Source organism: Elephas maximus, chromosome 25, assembly GCF_024166365.1.
Source record: "Elephas maximus indicus isolate mEleMax1 chromosome 25, mEleMax1 primary haplotype, whole genome shotgun sequence".
Lineage (NCBI taxonomy): Eukaryota > Metazoa > Chordata > Mammalia > Proboscidea > Elephantidae > Elephas > Elephas maximus.
In genome coordinates, this window is record NC_064843.1 from 57034373 (window position 1) to 57054282 (window position 19910).

At 42.2% G+C, this 19910-nt stretch overlaps 1 protein-coding gene across 2 annotated transcripts; it reads left to right on the top strand.

Moving 5' to 3' along the window:
* The first annotated feature begins 6319 nt into the window (after window positions 1–6319).
* On the top strand, window positions 6320–19646 carry SNRPB2 (small nuclear ribonucleoprotein polypeptide B2). Of its 2 annotated transcripts, none has more exons than XM_049870026.1 (7): window positions 6320–6399; window positions 8747–8836; window positions 9428–9600; window positions 16146–16286; window positions 17073–17123; window positions 18755–18843; window positions 19286–19646. In XM_049870026.1, exons 2-7 carry the CDS (start codon window positions 8773–8775, stop codon window positions 19443–19445), a joined length of 678 nt encoding a protein of 225 aa, XP_049725983.1. In that variant the 5' UTR covers window positions 6320–6399; window positions 8747–8772; the 3' UTR covers window positions 19446–19646. The 2 variants fall into 2 exon arrangements, with proteins under 2 accessions (XP_049725983.1, XP_049725982.1); XM_049870025.1 differs by lacking the exon at window positions 6320–6399 and adding an exon at window positions 7847–7962.
* The last annotated feature ends 264 nt before the right edge of the window (window positions 19647–19910 follow it).

A 19910-nucleotide genomic window follows, 5' to 3' on the forward strand; every position in this document is an offset into this window, starting at 1 on the left:
GATCCAATGTAAAGAGAGTTTCCCTGGGTTATGCCCTGCACCACCTTTTATCTTACAAGAGATAAAAGGAAAGGGAAGCAAGCAGAGGGCTGGGGATCTTTTACCAACAAGAAAGCAGCACTGGGAGCAGAGCACCACCTGGGGTCCCTGAGAAGCTCCTCGACCAGAGGAAGGTTGATGACAAGAAATCTTCCTCCAGAGCTGACAGAGAGAGATAAAGCGGTCCCCTGGAGATGACACCCTGATATTGGACTTGTAACTTACTAGACTGTGAGAGAACAAATTTCTCTTTGTTAAAGCCATCCACTTGTGGTATTTCTGTTATAGCAGCACTAGATGACTAAGACTGGCACAAAACAAAAGAAGGCTCTGCCACAGGTTCAGGCTGCTGTGCAAACCACTCTGCCACTTAGGTTATATGATCCAGCTGATCCAATGGTGCTTGGAGTGTCCATGGCAAAGAGAGATGCTGTTTGGAGCCTTTGGCAAGCTCCTATTTGTGAATCACAGGGCAGACCCTTAGGATTTTGGAGCAAAGCCCTGCCATCCTCTGCAGATAACTAGTCTCCTTTTGAGAAGAGATATTTGACTTGTTACAGGGCCTTAGCAGAGACTGAATGCTTAACCATGGGACACCAAGTCAATGTGCAGCCTGAGCTGCCCATCATTAACTGGGTGTTGTCTGACCCACAGAGTCATAAAGTTGGACCTGCACAGCAGCACTCCATCATTAAATGGAAGTGGTATATATGAGATCAGGCCCGAGCAGGACCTGAAGGCACAAGTTGTACGAGAAAGAAGTGGCCCAAATGCCCATCGTTTCCACTCCTGTCACATTACCTTCCATCTCCCAGTCTGCACCTATGGCCTCACGGGGAGTTCCGTATGATCAGTTGACTGAAGGAGCAGAAACTCGCACTTGGTTTATAGATGGTTCTGTGTGATATGCAGGCATCTCTTGAAAGCAGACAGTGGCTGCACTGCAGCCCCTTTCTGGGACTTCCCTGTAGGACAGTGGTGAAGGAAAGTCCTCCCAATGCACAGAGCTTCGAGCAGTGCCCCTGGTTGTTCACTTTGCTTGGAAGGAGAAATGGCCAAATGTGCGGTTGTATACTGATTCGTGGACTGTGGCCAATGGTTTGGCTGAACGGTCAGAGACTTGGAAGGAACATGATTGGAAAATTGGAGACAAGGATTTATGATGTCTTAGTCATATAGTGCTGCTATAACAGAAATACCACAAGTGGATGGCTTTAACAAAGAGAGGTTTATTTCCTCACAGTAAAGTAGGCTAGAAGTCCCAAGTCAGGGCGTCAGCTCCAGGGGAAGCCTTTCTCTCTGTCGGCCTTCTCATCAATCTTCCCCTGGATTTGGAGCTTTTCTGCACAGCTCTGCTTCCTGCACTGCTTTCTTGGTGATAGAAGGTCTCCACTGCTCTGCTTGCTTCCTTTTTCTTTTATGTCTTGTAAGATAAAAGGTGGTGCATGCAACACCCCAGGGAAACTCCCTTTACATTACACCAGGGATGTGCCCTGAGCAAGGGTGTTACAATACCACCCTAATCTTCTTTAACATAAAATTATAATCACAAAATGGAGGACAAGCAGAAAATACTGGGAATCATGGCCCAGCCAAATTGATACATGTTTCGGGGGGAACATAATTCAATCCATGACATATAGGGAAGAGGTATACGCATAGACCTCTCTGAATGGGCTAAGGAAGTAAAAATATTTGTGTCTCATGTGAATGCTTACCAAAGGGTGACCTTAGCAGAGGAGGATTTTAACAATCAAGTGGATAGAACGACACATTCCATGGAAACCACTCATTTTCTTTCCCCAGCTACTCCTGTCATTGCTCAATGTGGTCATAAACAAAGTGGCCATGGTGGCAGGGATGGAGGTTATGCGTGGGCCTGGCAACATGGACTTCCACTCACCAAGGCCGACTTGGCTACAGCCAATGCTGAGTGCCCAATCTGCCAGCAGCAGAGACCAACACTGTGTCCTTGATATGGCACCATCCCTTGAGGTGATCAGCCAGCAACCTGGTGGCTAGTTGATTACATTGGACCACTTCCATCATGGAAAGGACAGCATTTTGTTCTTACTGGAATAGACACTTACTCTGGGTATCAATTTGTCTTCCGTGCATGTGATGCTTCTGTCAAAACTACCATCTGTGGACTTACAGAATGCCTTATCCACTGTCTTGGTATCCCACACAGCATTGCTTTGGATCAAGGAACTCACTTCACAGCAAATGAAGGGTGGCAATGGGCCCATGCTCATGGAATTCACTGGTCTTACCATGTTCCCCATCATTCTGAAGTGGCTGGCTTGATAGAACAATGGAATGGCCTAAAGACACAATACGGTGCCAGCTGGGTGGCAATACCTTGCAGGGTTGGGTCATCGTTCTCCAGGAGGCTGTATATGCCCTAAACCAGCATCTGATATATGTTGCTGTATTTCACATAGCCAGGATTCATGGGCCCAGGAACCAAGGGGTAGAAATGGGAGTGGCACCACTGGCTATTACTCCTAATGACTCATTCACGAGATTTTTGCTTCCTGTCCCTGCAACCCTATCCTCTGCAGGTCTAGAGGTCTAGGGGTCTTAGTTCCCTAGGGAGGAATGCTCCCACCTGAAGACACATCATTGAATCCATTGAACTGGAAACTAAAAATACCACTTGGTCACTTTGGGTTCCTTATGCCTCTGGATCAACAGGCAAAGAAGGGGTTATTGATCCTGATTACAAGAAGAAGTCAGATTAATATTACAGAACGGAGGTAAAGAAGAGTATGTCTGGAATGCAGAAGACCCTTTAGGTCGTCTCTTAGTACTACCATGCCCTGTGATTAAAGTCAACGGAAAAGTACAGTAACCCAATTCCAACATGACTACTAATGGCCCCGACCCTTCAGGTATGAAGGTTTGAGTCACCCCACCAGGCAAAGAATCACGACCCAGCTGAGGTGCTTGCAGAGGGCAAAGGGAATACTGGATGGATGAAGGAAGAATGTAGTTCTAAATATCAGTTAAGGCCACATGACCAGTTGCAGAAACAAGGACTGTAATTGTTATGAGTATTTCTGCTTTGTAAGTGTGCATCAAATATTTTTGTTTTCTTCACTTATAAAATATAAGATGTAAACAGGGCTATCACATTTTTGGTTGTATATGTGTCTTCTGTATCATGTTAGGCCCAAGTATGACCTTATAATTGTCTTTATTCAGAGATTACATACGGTTTAAGGAGATGTGTACAGGTGCCGAGTTGACAGGGGTGGACTGTGATGGTTAAGATTGTGTGTCAACTTGGATGTGGCACGATTCTCAGTGTTTTGGCAGTCATATAATGTTGAGATCACTTCCCTGTTGATAACTGATACATCATCACCCCCATGATGGGAAATGCTGTGAGTAGCCAATCAGTTGAAGGGGAGTTTCCCTGGGTGTGTGGCCTGTATTGAGTGTGGGTGGACATTCGGGCAGGACTCAGGGGCTTTTGCTCGTTCTGGATCCTGCAGCTAGCTTCTGTTCATCTGACCTCCAGTTCGTGGGACTTGAGCTAGCAGTTTACCTGCAGACTTGCCTACCGATCTTGGGATTCATGGATCTGTACAGCCTGTGAGTAACAACTCTGCTCCCTGGCTGCTGATCTTGGGTTTACCAGCTCCTGCAGCTATGTGAATCAAGAGAAACCTCTTTCCTGACCCAGGGACTTGGACTTAGGACGTTACAGCCTCTACAACCACAAGCCATTTCCTTGATATAAATTTCTGACCCTGTCTATATATATGCTTTACTGGTTTTGCTTCTCTAGAGTACACAGGCTAAGATAACCATCTTCATTATCATCAGGTAGAATTATTAATAATTAATTGCTCAGATGCCCATACTAATGTACAGGGCAACTTGTTCTTTGTTATTTAAAATTTTTTTTCATGTTTATTTTATATTCTCTTTTAATTTGTTAGGGATACACCATAAGTCTTTAACTGAGCTAGAACTATTTACATTTCTTCTAATTTGAATATCTACATAATAAAAAATGTTTTTATGTGATTGTTTAACATTACTTCCTACACTTATGTGCATCGTCATAAGACTGCATTTGTTTTAGTGTTTGTCTAATTTTCCATCAAATTTCAGATTTTTTAGTTACTGAAGTACATGAGTGAACAAAACAGACAAAAATCTTCACCCTTGGGAAGGTTACAGTCTAGTGGAGATTATTTCATAACTGTCTAATGATTTCCACGTTGTTTCAACTTGAGAAACGAAGTTTTAATCCTCCTGGAATCCAGATTTCTGGGCTCCACGGAGGTAGGGTGACCTAGCCAGGCCATTGCCCCGAGACGTTCTTTTGAACCTTGAGGAAACTGGTTTCTTAAAGTCACCTTTAAGCCAAACAAGTCTAGTAAACAGCTTAGTAAAGATTGTTTTGCCTTGGACATTGTGCTCTTTTGAGGAATTATTCATATGCAGTCAGTTTCAAGAAACAGAAACTCTGAAGGTCACCCTAGAGTTATGTTTTAGGGTATATCAGTAATTACTTCAATTATTCAAGACAATGCTGTATTAATTCCTTCCTGACCATAATTTTTCTTTTTTAATCGGTTTTGTTATAGCCCATTTTCCATGGCAATGTCGATAAGATGGGGTATAAGAATCTTGGAGGTTCTCTCCTCTCAGGAACATTTTTGACTCCCTAGTTCAAATGTTACTGCAATTTGTGAATTGTATATTAAATAAACTTCAATCAGTTTCTATTATTGACTTAATACAAATTTTGTTCTAACAGACTTTAGGTGCCCTTTTTGAAATAAAAATCCCCAGCTGATAGAACCAGCTGTCCTCCTTCATCCCTGTGTCCAAGTCATAGCCAGCATTTAAGAAATAACATTTGTGAACCATTTATTTTGTACCTGGAAATGTGCTAATGGTTTTATATTTAGCTCATTTAACCCTCACGGTAATTCCAGAAGAGTTACTATTGTGAACCCTTTTACAAATAAGGAAAGTGAGGTTCCAGGAGCTTAGGTAAGGGGAGGATGGGGGAATAGATTTCCCAATCTTAGCTCATAATAACCATCTCATATTTCAGTAGTTGATACTTAACACACATTTGTTGAATGGATGCATAAACAAATATATTTTTGTTTGTGAATTCCTATTCGGCTTAGCATAAACACTACCTACCTGAATTACTCAAAAAAAAAAAATCTAGGTATTTTCGTGGGGCAGGGAGAAGGTGGAAAGGGTAGTAATAAATTTTTTTTGAATGAGTTTAGCAGATATCTCATGAGTTTTGGTTATAACTCAAATGTGGTTGTCTTAGTCATCTAGTGCTGCTATAACAGAAATACCACAACTGGATGGCTTTAACGAAGAGAAATTTATTTCCTTACAGTAAAGTAGACTAAAAGTCCAAATTCAGGGTGTCAGCTCCAGGGATGACTTTCTCTCTCTGTTTCTCTGGAGGAAGGTCCTTGTCCTCAATCTTCCCATAGTCGAGGAGCTTCTCAGGTGCAGGGACCCTGGGTCCAAAGGACAAGGTCTGCTCCTGGTGCTGCTTTCTTGGGGGGTACGTCCCCAATTCTCTGCTTGCTTCCCTTTTCTATCTCAAGAGATTGCCTCAAGACACAATCTAATCCCTAAAACAACTGCCACCCATCCTCCCTTATTAACATCACAGAGGCAGGATTTATAACATATAGGAAAATCACACAATACCAGGAATCATGGCCCAGCCCAACTGATACACACATTTTTGGGGAGATATAATTCAATCCATGACAGTGGTTATCATAACTGGGGAGATGACCAGAGAGACATCAATTCACTTAACCTGGGCTGCCTCTGACATTCAAGCTCATCAGTAGATTGCTGGAGGAGAGTTTCCTCAGAGTCCTAGGAATCAAAAGCGACTTTATTTATTTATTTATTTGGTATGTTAAACCCGGGGCCACCAGACCCAGAAATGGGAGACCATAGCACCTGCCCCATAAGCGGCATGAGAGGCTATGCCTGGAAAATTATACAGGACTTCGGGAGCTGGAAGGCACCGGACTGAGGTTTTAACTCAAGGTCATCGTGGGGGTAATGAGTGACGACCCTGCCGTTGTCCCCTTACTCAGTGGTCGGGTTTAACTTTGCACGATCCCGACAAAACCCGTCCCTTTCCTTACTCCCCTTTCCCGCCCCTTCTCCCCGCCCACCACGTAGGCGCAGGCGCAGAGAGATTCCCAGCAGTCGCCGCGAGGCATCGATCGACTCTGTGCTCGACTTCTCGACTAGCCGGCGCCCTATTGCGGCGCGTGGTAGCGTTGCTTCCGGTGCCTGGCTGTGTTTCCGACTTCCGGTTCAAAGCGGAGGAGGCCTGCGGTAGGTCGGAGCGCTTACTCTCTGGCTGTTTTGGTTTTTATGGGCCGTTTGTCCGCCTCTCCGCTGTCGGAGCCCGGAGAGGACGAGGCGCGGTGGTGCGCCGGGCACATCGGGCCCGGGGTTGGTCAGCGGTGGGCTGAGTGACGCGCTGGCCCGGCGGGCCTCGGATCTTAGGGGCGCTGTCCCTAGCGGGACCGGATGGGAGCGCGGATTCCGCGCCTGTGGGCTTCGGGCCGGGGCCTTGGGGGTGCGTGCCTGTGTCGGGAGTGCAGTCTGGAGGGACGCCAGACTCCTGCTTAACAAACAAGTAACCGATGCTAAGTCCCAGCCTCCCCTCCCCGCCCCTTGTGGAGCCCTGCCGGCGCGATGGTTAACGGTTCGGCTGCGGGAACCCACTAGCAGCTTCATGGGAAAAAAAGACCTGGAGATCGTGCTCCCATAAAGGCTGTTGTCGTGTGGCGCGGAGCCGATTCTGCCTCGTAATGACACTATAGGACAGGGTAGAATTGCCTCCTAGGCTTTCCAAGGCTGTAAAGGTTTAGGAAGCCGACTGCCGCCATCTTTATCCCTTGGAATGGCTGGTGGGTACTAACCCCCGACCTTTCGGTTGGCAGCCGAGCGCTTAACCGCTGCGCCGCTAGGGCACCTCCAGGTAAAGATGACAGCGTAGGAAACCCTATGGGGCAGTCCAGCGCTGTCCTGTATGGTCGCTGTGAGTCGGAATCAACTCCAAGGCACACAGAAACAGTGCTCCTTTGCTCCTGTGAGGTGTTTACAATTCCCTGTGAGCTTTCAAGTGACTTTTAGCGGTTCCCTTTTGGATTGGGGAGGTGATTCTGGGAACCTCTGTGCTGGTTCAGGCGTCCATCACACCACGCAGGAGATGTTGCAAGAGCCCCCCATTTGATCTCCCCGCCGTCAGTTAGACCTCTGTTTCTGTCACTTCCCTCTTCTTTGCGACCCCATCCCTTCTCCAGATCGCAGGTAAAGCAAGTTTGAGTAGCATTACCGTTTACCCGCACAAGTTCTGTCCCTGTCAGCAGCCCCGTCCTTTGTCAGTGATCTGTGCTGTTCACATACAGTGGGTGCTCCATAGATGTTTGTGAAAGAGGCAGTATGTGAGATTACCCAAGGAGATAAAGCAAGTTCACGATTGGCCACTAAAAAGCTACACACACCGTGAAACAGTGTGGTGGTGTCCGAGAAGTGCAAGAGAAGATACAGGGCTGAATTCCCAGGCCTGCTGCCACGTGTCCTTAGGCAAAGACCTTGACCTGTAAGAAACCAGTTGCCCTCCAGTAGATTCTGACTCAAGACAACCCTATGTGTGTCAGGGTAGAACTGCGCTCCCTTGGGTTTTCAGCGACAAATTTTCCGGAAGTCAGTCTCCAGGCCTTTCTTCCAAGGTGCTTCTGAGTGGACTCCGATCTTTTGGCTAGCCGCCAAGCTGTTAGCTATCTGAACCACCCAGGGACCGTCACCTGCGATAGCGATGAAGAGTCGCTGGTTCAGGGGCTTACTGCTGTTGGACGTTCTCGCGTTTAGCCTGCGGAGTTCTCTTGGGTAGGTGCTGTTACAGTTGTTGCTGTGGAGTTGGCTTTGACTCCTGGCGACCTTCATCCCCATTTTATAGATGTGGACCCTGAGGCTTGAGAAATTAAGGAACTTGACTCCCCCGTCAGTCAGCAGCTCGTGAAGAGCATGGCCACTGTTTGGATTTAGGTCTGGCCAGTGCCAGCATCTGAGTGCCTTTTCACCTTGCGGTCCTGTACCGCTCTGTCTGAGCTGCATTCCTTCACACTGGCTGGGGACGACCGTGGGGTCAGGACGTGTGGCGGTGGTGTGTATCAGTGAATAGGTGTCCCAGTGCTTTTTAAGTGTTCTCATGAAGCAGTGCTTGGCAAACTTCACTAATGTTCTATCTTCATGATTTTTAGTGGACGTACCTTTGCTAGTATCTTTTTCATTTTTCTTAAGATCTACTCAATTTTTCAGTAATTTCATTAATAAAAAGCTGTTTCACTAGGTAAATGGAAAAACAGTATCACTTACTATAAGTAAAAGGTAAATATAAAAGTAAGTGCATTGAACAAAATAATGCTATTAAATTCTGACTAAGTGCTAGTATTTGACCAAGGTTTTGAGCCTGAGAACTCTTCTTTTGTTTAAAAAGGAGAACTAGCAAGTGTTGGACAGGTGTTAAAGACTGCTGCCAAACTGACATTTTCTTGGAGTCAGGATTGAAAGAGAATTGAGAGGTTAATAAGCCTTGTGTTGTATCCTTATGCCACACTGGGCTGTGATTTCATTCTCCCAGTTTATAACACAATATGTACTTTCTCTTTAGGCTGTTTGAACAATTTAATCTAAAACATGGATATCAGACCAAATCATACAATTTATATCAACAATATGAATGACAAAATTAAAAAAGAGGGTAAGTGCTTTAAATATATACACATATTAGTTCACAACTAAAGTGTGTTTACCCAGTACTATCTTAAAAAAATTGAACTGCCCCAAAACTTCTCCTCCAGGCATTTCTCAGTGCCTGCAATAATGGTTTGCTCGTTTTTGTGTAACGATTTAAAGTTTTTTAAATAAAATGAAAATATGTAGGGACTAAAAGTGTGTGGTGGAAACCCTGGTGGTGTAGTGGTTAAGTGCTACAGCTGCTAACCGAAAGGTTGGCGGTTCGAATCCACCAGGTGCTCCTTGGAAACTCTGTGGGGCAGTTCTACTCTGTCCTATAGGGTCGCTATAAGTCGGAATCAACTCGACGGCAATAGGTTTGGTTTGGTTTTTTTTTTTTTTTTGGACAGTGTGCAGAGTCTGTTTTCACTCATACTGGTATTGTGGTTTCCAGTAACTTTTTAAATTACATGACCAACAAATAGCATGCTGTGTTTTTACTGAAATATGTAACTGTGTATGTGTAGCGAGGAGACATTTCAATGCAGTCATTTTATGAAGACCTTCATCATTGTTTCATTCACACATAACTTTTTTCTACTCTAATTTTACACAGAATTGAAGCGATCCTTATACGCCCTGTTTTCTCAGTTTGGTCATGTGGTAGATATTGTGGCTTTAAAGACTATGAAGATGAGGGGACAGGCCTTTGTAATATTTAAAGAGCTGGGCTCATCCACAAATGCCTTGAGACAGTTACAAGGATTTCCATTTTATGGCAAACCAATGGTAAGTCAGTCTTTCTTACTATTTCAGATTTAGTCACTGTTATGGTATGGCAGATTTGTAAACATACACTGGAAACTTTGGCTGCTGCTTTCTGCTTTTTACTTCTCTGTGTTGGAGGCATATGTCCTAAAAGCTGTAATTTTCTTAAGTGAGCTTAGTTGCATTGAGTAAGGGGCCTGAATATAGGTGTTTAGGTTTCCTTATGAACCAAGGCAAGTCTCCCTCCTTCAATTAAGAGCTGTGTGAGGGCCTACTGTGTGCCTGGACCTCTGTAGGCTTGGACGTACAGAAGTGAGCCTGATAAAGATGCTGCTAACGTGGTGCTTGTATCCTAGTGGAGGAGATGGTGAAGGAGCAAGCAAGCAAACAAGATGTGGCAGCTGTCGTCTCCTGGGTGTTGTGTGTTAGGAAACGTTCGAGGCATTTTACTTGTATTAAACATCACAAGTATTATTGTACTATTATTGCTTCCATTTTACCTGTGAGGGTAGTAGAGCAGAAGGTACCTTGTGAGTCAGTGGCAGCAATGGCATTCTAACCCAGGCAGTCTGGCTTCAGAGCTGAGTTCTCAACCACTGCTCTGTACTGCCCGTACCTGACTCAGGTGTGCTGAGCTCTGATAAGGAGTGGGGTCCTAATTCTTGTAAGTGCTGGGAGTGAAACATACAGGGTGATGTGATGGAGGATGACTGGTTGGTGTAGAGAGGGTTACTGGTTAGAAACATTGGTCAGGGAAGGGCTTTCTGGAGGAGAGTTTAAGCTGAGATCTGAAGGATGAAGAGGAAACACTTGCAGAGAGAAAAGAAATTGAAGGGCCCCCAAAAGGAAAAGAGCTTAGTGTTTTGAGAGACTGAAGAAGGGCGAGTGTTGCTTGAGTGTTCGGAGCATGGTGGGTGGAGAGGGGAGCTATTCCCAGTGAGGTCGGGGAGGTGGCTTTGATGGCATGGAAGGGAGTTTGGGCTTATTTTATTTATTTTTATAGAAACACATTAGTAGTAGAGTTTAATTCAGTTCTCAATTATAACAGTTCAAATGGGCAAAAAATAACATACACTGGGATGTGTTGTTGTGTGCTGTTGAATTGATTCTGACTCATAGCCACCCTATATGACAGAGTAGAACTGCCCTGCTAGGTTTCCTAGGCTGTAATCTAATCTTCACAGGCGCAGATTGCCAGATCTTTTCGACCACGAAGCCACTGGTGGGTTTGAACCACTGACCTTTTGGATACCAGCCAACCACTTAACCATTGCACCACCAGGGCTCCTTCATTGGTATATTAAAAAAAAAAAAAACACCATTGCCTTTGAGTCAATTCTGCCTTATACTGACCCTATAGAACAGAGTAGTACTGCCTCTTAGAGTTTTCAGGGAGCACCTGGTAGATTCAAACTGCCAACCTTTCGGTTAGCAGCCATAGCACTTAACCACTATGCCACCAGAGTTTCCCATTGGGATATAGGATATTAAAAAAAATTAATGACAGCATAGGCAATATTCTCATCTCAAAAGACTAGAAATAAATAATAACCCAGACCCAGATAGAATGGGAGAAAAAGTGTAGAACAAAACCAAATTGTTAAAAAAGTCAAACTGGACAGAGGACTCCCTAGGACTATCGTCCTGAGACACTCTTTAAACCTTGAACTGAAACTATCCCCTGAAAAGATCACCTTTTAGTGAAACAGCACAGTGGCACACAAAATAAAGGATATTACCCGTAAGAATGCTGCTCTAGTAAATAATCATCTGAATATTTATGAGACCAAAAGATCAACGTTTACTCTAAAGCAAAGATGAGAAGATAAGGGCGTAGGGAAACTAAAGTAATAGAAATGGAACAACCGGAACACAATTAAAGAGAATGTTGACACACTGTGCAAAATGTATTATCACTGAACAAGTTGTGTGGAAATTGTGAAATGGATCCTAACTGTTGAACTTTCACCAAAAACGCAATAATGTATTACTAAAAATAATAGTAATAACCAGAAAATTAAACCTTTGTCTGTAAATTTATTAAAAAAACAAGTATGTGCCAAAAGAAAACAAAATCATGAATCAAACAGGAAATCCAGTCTGAAATTTTAGAAATACCGTAGTGAAACCCTACGTATCAGAAGCTTTGCAGTTTAGATAAAATAATGATCAAAGGAAAATTCATAGTTTTAAATTCATAGGCTTTATTAATGATTAACAGTGACTGGAAATAAAATAGTTATATGCATGGAAAGTTTTAAGCTGGGATTGACCTAATGAGATTCTTGTCTGGCTGGGTGAAGACTGGATTGTGGCAGGACCAGAGAAGCGGTAGGTAAGGCAACCAGGAGGCCCTTAGTGTAAGTCAGAGTTGATCGAGGGTTGGATTAGGATGGAGACAGGCTATAAGCAAGAGGTCCTTGCAGCAAGTGAGTTTCAGGATCTTGGGTGTGAATTTCAAAGTGCCTTCCTTCTGGAATTGGAATGTGAAGTGACCTCGTTTTTAGAGTCAAGGCCCAGGGTTTAGAGGACCTAAGTCCTCCTTCTGCCATTTACTGGCTCCGTGCCCTTGGTCAGTTTCACCAACTCTAAAATGTAAGTAAGTTGGGACATTCTTTGATCTAATCCTGGGGTCAGCAAACACTTTGTGTAAAGGGCCAGGTAATTAGTCTTAGGCTTTGTGGGCCACATATGGGTCTCTGTTCATATTTTTTGCTATTGTTTGGTTTTTTTTTAACAATTTAAAATTGCAAAAAAAAAAAAAATTTTTTTTTTTTCACTCACCAAACCCACTAACGTCGAGTCAATTCCAACTCATAGTGACCCTGTAGGACAGAGTAGAACGGCCCCATAGAGTTTCCAAGGAGCGCCTGGTGGATTCAAACCGCTGACGTTTTGGTTAGCGCTGTAGCACTTAACTACTACGCCACCAGGGTTAAGCCGTACAAAAACAGACTGAATTTGGTCCATAGGATGTAGCTTGTAGAACCCGTTCATTTTACAGATGAACGATCAGTCACAGAAAGGTCAGTTGCTTACCCAAGTTATATTAATTTAACCAGTGTCTGGCTCAGGACTTGAAAGCTAATCTAACACCCATTTTCATGATTTTTTTTTTTTTTCTATTACAATTCGGAATTGACTCAAAGGCAACTAACAACAATAATGGGGCCAGTAGGAGTCCCTGGGTGGCGCAGATGGTCAAGCACTGGACTAGTAACCAAAAGGCTGGCGGTTCAGATCCACCCACAGGCACCTCGGAAGTAGGCCTGGCGATCTGCTTCCAAAAGGTTACAGCCTTGAACACCCTATAGAGCACAGTTCTACTCTGACACACATGGGGTCACTATGAGTTGGAATCGACTCAGTGGCAACTTAAAACAAGAGTAGCAGGGATCAGACTTCCTGGTCTGACAAAGACCGGAGAAACCCCAAGAATATGGCCCCCTCAGTAGTGAAGTCACTCCTGAGGTTCACCTTTCAGCCAAAGATTAGACAGGCCCTAAAACAAAATGAGACTAAATGGGCGCACCAGCCAAGGGGCAGGGAGAGAGGCAGGAGGGGACAGGAAAGCTGGTAATGGGGAACCCAGGGTCAAGAAGGGGAGAGCGTTGACATGTTGTGAGGTTGGCAACCAGTGTCACAAACAATATGTGTGTTGTTTATTAAGAAACATATTTGCCTGGTATACCTTCACGTAAAGTACAATAAAAAATTAAAAAAAAAAAAAAAAAGAGTAGCAGGGGTCAGCAAACTTTTTTGTAAAGGGCCAAATAGTAAATATTTAAGCTTCACAGCCCAGATGTTTTCTGTTGCAACTACTCAGCTCTTCCTTTAGAGAATGGAAAGCAGCCATAAAAATAAAATGTATGTGAATGGATATGACTGCCTCAATAAAACTTTATTTACAAAAACATGCAGCCTGGGCTGCCGACTGTAATTTCGTGAACCCTGCTCTATACCACACTAATCAGTACTGAGCACTTTTTTGTCTGTTAGTGGAGCAAGTTTTCTTCTCATCCTCTAGCCAGCTCTCCCTATTCCATCACTTCACAGCCCGTCAGTTGGGAGGAGCATAAGACTGGGTTTTAGTTTGAATCTAAAATTACATTAATGTGAAGGAGCAATTTTTTCCTGCTGAGAGTTTTAAGACTGTTTTGTTGAGATGACAAGTCTGCTTGTGCCTGTTATTCAGATGCAGGAAAGCTAGAAATGGTTTGCTTTGTTTTGCACCAGCTTCACCTTGCCAACTTATTTTCTTTTTAAATCAGTGGAAAAATCCATTAAATTTATATTGAAGGTGTTTCAGGGAGGGCCGTTCTTTGCTTTCGGGAAGGTAGCAGGAACCGCCTTACCCCCAGCATCCTGGCAGAGAGGGAATGAATGGTCTTCTTTGAGCTGACTTGTTTGTGTTTAAAAAAGCCCATTGCCATCGAGTCGATCCTGACTCATAGCTCTTCTGTTTTAACTCCAACGGGCGAGATCAGAAATGAACAAAATTTGCTGTAACTTGGAACTCAAAACAAAATTATTTTCTGCGATTCAAGAACATTTGGTTACTTAATGCCAAAAATATCTCAGTAAAGTAAAACCTTCTTCGTAAGGACTTCTCTCATGAAACCACTGGCTTAAATGTAAATCTTGCCTCTTCTCTGCAGGTGACTTATGGTTTTCAGTCTAGACTAGGATTTCTCAGCCTTAGCACCTTTGACATTCTGAACCAGATAATTCTTTGTTGGAGGGAAAGGGGTTTCATCCTGTGATTTGTAGCTAAGAGCTGTGGCTGAGATCAGAGATTTTCACAGGGACTGGGTCATAATGACAGGTAACAGGGTTATACAGTTATACACACAGATCAGGCCACCCGAGATCTGTTCAGACCTGGGACAAGGTTGAAGACCCAAGGGAGTAGGGAGAGAACCCTTGGGACCTAGTCAAAAGTAAGTTTATGCTAGATGTCCATTTCAGTTCTACCATTTTATGGATCACTGTACTCCCTTTGGAAACCCTGATGGTATAGTGGTTAAGAGCTACGGCTGCTAACCAAAAGGTTGGCAGTTCGAATCACCCAGGCACTCATTGGAAACCCCGTGGGGCAGTTCTGCTCTGTCCTATAGAGTCACTATGAGTCAGAATCGACTCAACGGCAGTGGGTTTTTTTTTTTTTTTTTTTTTTTTTTTTTTAATACTCCCTTTGTTTGGAAGACCTGATTTTTATTTTTCTAACATCCTGTAAAATAATAGTTCTTACAGCTGTCGGCCTATCTCCTTTTGGTTAGATGTTGACACGGAAGACTTGCAGAGTTGCTTGCAGGTTTTAGTACCCTTGGAGCTGCTGTTACAGCAGCCCATACCAGCCAGAGAAAGCCTTGGGTACTGAGGTGTGGTGGTAGACCCTCTCCCCGCTTGTTTCCCCAGTAAATTCATCTGTAGCAGAAGTAAACAGTCGCTCTTGGTTTTGACAAAGTTTCTGCTTTATAACCCATACTACTTTAAACTATCATTTGTTACCTTCAGATCAAGACTAAATTCTTGCTATAAAGGCAATTTTAGATAGATAGGATATGATCAGAGACATATCAGCTCCAGGGAAGAAATGTTTGCTTGGAAGGGAAATTGTAGATTGTAAATAGGCCCTCCCTAGAAAACAGTTTAACTCAAACAGCAGAAATATTTGGCCTGTTAATTGGACTAGCTACATGATAATACTTTAGGTCAGGCCTTGTAACTCAAAGTGTGGTCCCCAGCCCAGTAGCATCACCATCTCCTGAGAGCGTCTTAGAAATGCAGAGTCTCAGGCATCCCCCAGGTGTACTGTGTCAGAGTCTGCACTTTTACAACATCTCCAGGTAATTGGAACACACGTTATAGTTGATGAAGTGCTTTCCTACAGCAGTGCTTTTCAACACGTTTCCACTGTCTCACAGGTGCATCTTATTCCTGCTGGCTGTGGCATAGTAAGAGTAAGCAAAGGGCCTGCTGCATTAGCTGAGATGCTGTCCTTCTGTTTCCTTTCAAAACATTTTAAAATGCAAAGTGGTGTCATCATCTTAAAAAATTAAATTAGACCCAAAAGAAAGTCATCCCCAATCTTTGGTACCTTACCAATGGAGGTAACACATTCCACAGCTGGTTGACACCTCTTGACCCTTCCTTTGAGAGTCACCGCTAGGGGCGAACAGCCTTCCAATACTGTTTTCCCTCTTCTTTTATGGCCTGGAAAGAGGAGTGGTACAGATATTTTAAAGTCCTGCTTTTCTCGTTTGAAATGCATGGTTTTTCTTCTCATAAATACATTTGAACTCTTGGTTCAAGTTATGAATCATACCTGTTGAAAACCCATTGCCATTGAGCCTGTTCTGACTCAGGGCAACCCTAAGAGTTGTGAACCATAAGTCACAATTTATTTTCATTTGGCATTCAGTATATTTTAACAGATTTCCTTAGGGGTGTGTTTAAAATTAGCTAGCAATGTACTTGTGTAGTGAAATTTGAACTATTAATGACTAGTGTAAACAATCTTCAACATAATGAAAAGTAATCTGTTTTTCAAATAATTAAAACAGCGAATCCAGTATGCAAAAACAGATTCAGATATAATATCTAAAATGCGTGGTACATTTGCTGATAAAGAAAAGAAAAAAGAAAAGAAAAAAGCCAAAACTGTGGAACAGACTGCAGCAACCACAAACAAAAAGCCTGGTCAGGTAAGATGGCAAAAATTAATTTTTTTGGTGTTAAAAATTTGTTGGGTATGTCTGTCTTCCATGAGAGATGATCTTTGCATATGTTTGTATGTTTAATAGGTGGACTTTAAGAAGCTAGAGTGGTTGACTTAAAATTCCAGTGGTTATGTTTAAACAATAAATTATATACCTTTACATATGCAAATTTATATTAAACAGGTTTATTTGAATTTGCGGACATTAAATTCCATTTGTCTCTGAAATATGTTAATATCTATTGGCTTCGTTCTCATGTTCTGCTGCTTATAAAATAATACTGTAGATATTATCTTTAATCATGAGTACCCTACTCAAGCTTCTTTCTTTGAACGATTCAGGGTTGCAAAATTTAATTTGAAATGCTAGATAAAAAAATGAAATTATCCTTTAAAAAATAGTTACTTCTGGACTGAAAGTAATTAGAAATCAGTTTCACTAAATATGATGCTTGACTTCTGTCCAATTGTTAGGAAAAAACAAGACCGGTCCTTGTTCTTTCTTTTCTATATTTCTCTGTAATTGTGCGGTTTAGAGGTTAAATTTTATCATGTAGTCTTTAAAGGTTAAGGCTAGGTCTTTCAAAAATAACTGACAAGCACATGAATCTTTCAGTCAGAGTTAAGACACAAATTTTTAAAGGAAGTCAAATGGAATAAGAAATCTGTTGAAATTAACATTATTTGCATTTAGTAGTATTTATTTTTATTTAGTAGTTATTTTTTGTAGGAGTTGGGAAATTTTAACTGTTTCCCTCTTTCTTTAATTTAGGGAACACCAAATTCAGCTAATGCTCAAGGGAATTCAACACCAAGCCCTCAGGTAATGTTATTTCCCACGGGGTGCATACTTCAAAGTAAAATTATAAACAATAAATTATTAGCATATGTTTCTAAAGATAGAAGCTAATTCCTTCTACAGGGCACCATACATTAAAACATATGGCCTTTTAACGTAGAACTCATTCCTCAAAATATTCTAGTTTTCTTTAAGAGAGAGAAGACACGATCTGACTTTATTCCTTGTTGCCCGTAAGGAAGCAGTGACAGAATCAAAATGACAGGCGTTAAACTCTCCGGGGGCGGAGAGCAAACATTTTTGTTTTCCCCACAGTGCATAGCCCAGGGCTTTACATACACACACCACTGGTAACAAAAAGGTAACCAGCTGTCTTCACTTAAGTTGGCTGAAGCACTAAATCATCTTTTCTAGTAGAGCCTCACGTCCTCAGCACAAATCTGTTTCAGCCCTACTATTTTTTTTTTTTTTAATCTCCTTATATTTTAGAAACTGCCTACCAGATATCTTCCCACTAAATACCTCAGTTATGTGTATTAGTGTTTTATACTTGCTTGCTGGGATGCTTGAGTCTGGCAAGATCCTTAAATCCAGACAATTTTCTGTACCACTAAGGTTTTTCTCCTCTGACTAAGTTATTTGCACTTTCTTAAAATATCTGTTTCCTTAATTTGCACTCTCTCAGCAGTTACAGTCCAGATCATAAAAGCCAGGACTTAATTCTGTAAGGTCTTAGGTTGTTCACTAATTGTTCTTTACACTTGGTCTTTTCTCTTCCACGACACTAGTCTGAAGACAGGGATGCTTTTTGGCTATATATGGTGCCTTCTCCCTGTAGTTCCCCATTCCTTATAACCTCAGAGTGGGGGATCTAATAAGTAGTTTAATACCTAATAACAGTGTTTGCTTCTACTTCTTTGTAACTAGATGCTGTGCCTACCTAATTTACTTGCAAAAAAAAAAAACATTGAAAGTCACCAACTAGTGGTTCTCAGTGGTAATTGTGTTAGTTCCAGGTTTTTTTATATGCTGGAAGACAGTAAACAATAGTGTGTGGTGATGGAGTGTCTAGTGTTACCACCAGATGCGGGGTGGTAGAGAAGGGGTGACGATGCTGCCTTCTCCAGCCAGGCTAAGATCTTTCACTTACATATTCCTCCATATTACGACTGACTCCCAGATGCTTAAAACTTGTTTGTGAAAACCAAAACCCCCTGCTGTTGGGTCAATTCTGACTCATAGTGACCCTATAAGACAGAGTAGAACTGCCCCATAGGGTTTCCAAGGCTGTAAATCTTTATGGAAGCAGGCTCCACATCTTTCTCTTGGGAGTGGCCAGTGGGTTTGAACTGCCAGCCTTTCAGTTAGCAGGCAAGTGCTTTAACCACCGTGACACAGGGCTCCATGATAAGATTGGTCCTCTTCCTAATTTGTATTAAGTGACTTGAAGAATGTCTCATTTGTTACTGTTAGGTTTATATTTATTTCTCTGGGTTCCTTGTTTTTCAGCTTTAGTGATAGGTGTCTCAGGATTTCACAAGCCTTTGTAAACTGGAATGTAGCTCCCTGAAGTTTAAGTTTTTATGAGGAGCCAAATGGCTTATGGTACTTTTTTAAATTTACAAGCTAACTTTGCTTTTGTTTCTTTCTAATAGGTCCCTGATTACCCTCCAAACTATATTTTATTCCTTAATAACTTACCAGAAGAGACTAATGAGATGATGCTATCCATGCTGTTTAATCAGTAAGTTTCTTCATAAATAAGCCTCCGGACAGGACAAATAGCACTTTCATGGGCTGAGTTCATTCATGCATCACACACAGTAATTCCTAACAGTTTCATTGATTCAGCCTGGGATTAATGATGATTTCAAGCCAGTCTGCAGATTAAGCAAATAACAAGCTAAATTTTCTCTAATTTTCTATTACGAATTCTAATTGATGAGAAAACAGGAAGCAAAGCTTTGATATAATGACAAAATTAGAATTAACACGTTATTCCTGCTGTTCTTTCTTGGTTTTAATTACATTTCAAGCTCTTTCATCCTACTCAGGGTTCTAAGTAGGATATGAGACTTTTCCTGGACTAGTATCAGGAAGTTGCTTTTGTAGACATTTATGTATTAGGTGTCATTTATGTATATATAAATATCTATACACACATACATACATTTTCTTCTTTACAGGTTCCCTGGTTTTAAGGAAGTACGCTTGGTGCCTGGGAGGCATGACATTGCTTTTGTTGAATTTGAAAACGATGGGCAGGCCGGAGCCGCCAGGGATGCTTTGCAAGGATTTAAGATCACGCCATCTCATGCCATGAAAATCACCTATGCCAAGAAATAACATTTGGGATAGTCTTTAAAGGACTTGGCTTTATTTATTATGTTTGTTTTGGTAACATTTGGTCAGGCCATTTTATAGTTGGGGACAGGGGGATAGTGAAAGTAGACATTTGTGGGGACTTAAATAATTGTCTAGTCCTTCTTTAGCCTTAGTGACTGTGAAATACGAAGGCCTTAATTTTGTACAATAAACTTATTTGTATTCTATACGTTTTTGTTTTTTTATTAGCCCATTGCTCTATCATTAAATGCTTATTCTAGCTTAGAACACATCTTAAAGGACATAAAACTATGTCATGGGATGCTTTTCTGAGGTTAACTTATTTTGGAGCAGCTAATGGTGGTTTTTAATGGTACAGAAGCATGGAACGTTTTAATAAAACAAGAGGAGAATTAGACTACAGAAGCTAGTTAGTGACTGCTGTACTGGTGGCGAATATGACCATCCTGGATAATAGAAGCAAAC

Bases quoted from the DNA above. Each gene is read 5' to 3' on its own strand.
- SNRPB2 (XM_049870026.1), top strand. From the start codon at position 8,773: ATGGATATCAGACCAAATCATACAATTTATATCAACAATATGAATGAC. The intron at 16,287-17,072 runs GTAAGATGGCAA...TCTTTAATTTAG, and splicing joins CAAACAAAAAGCCTGGTCAG to GGAACACCAAATTCAGCTAA. The intron at 18,844-19,285 runs GTAAGTTTCTTC...TCTTCTTTACAG, and splicing joins CTATCCATGCTGTTTAATCA to GTTCCCTGGTTTTAAGGAAG.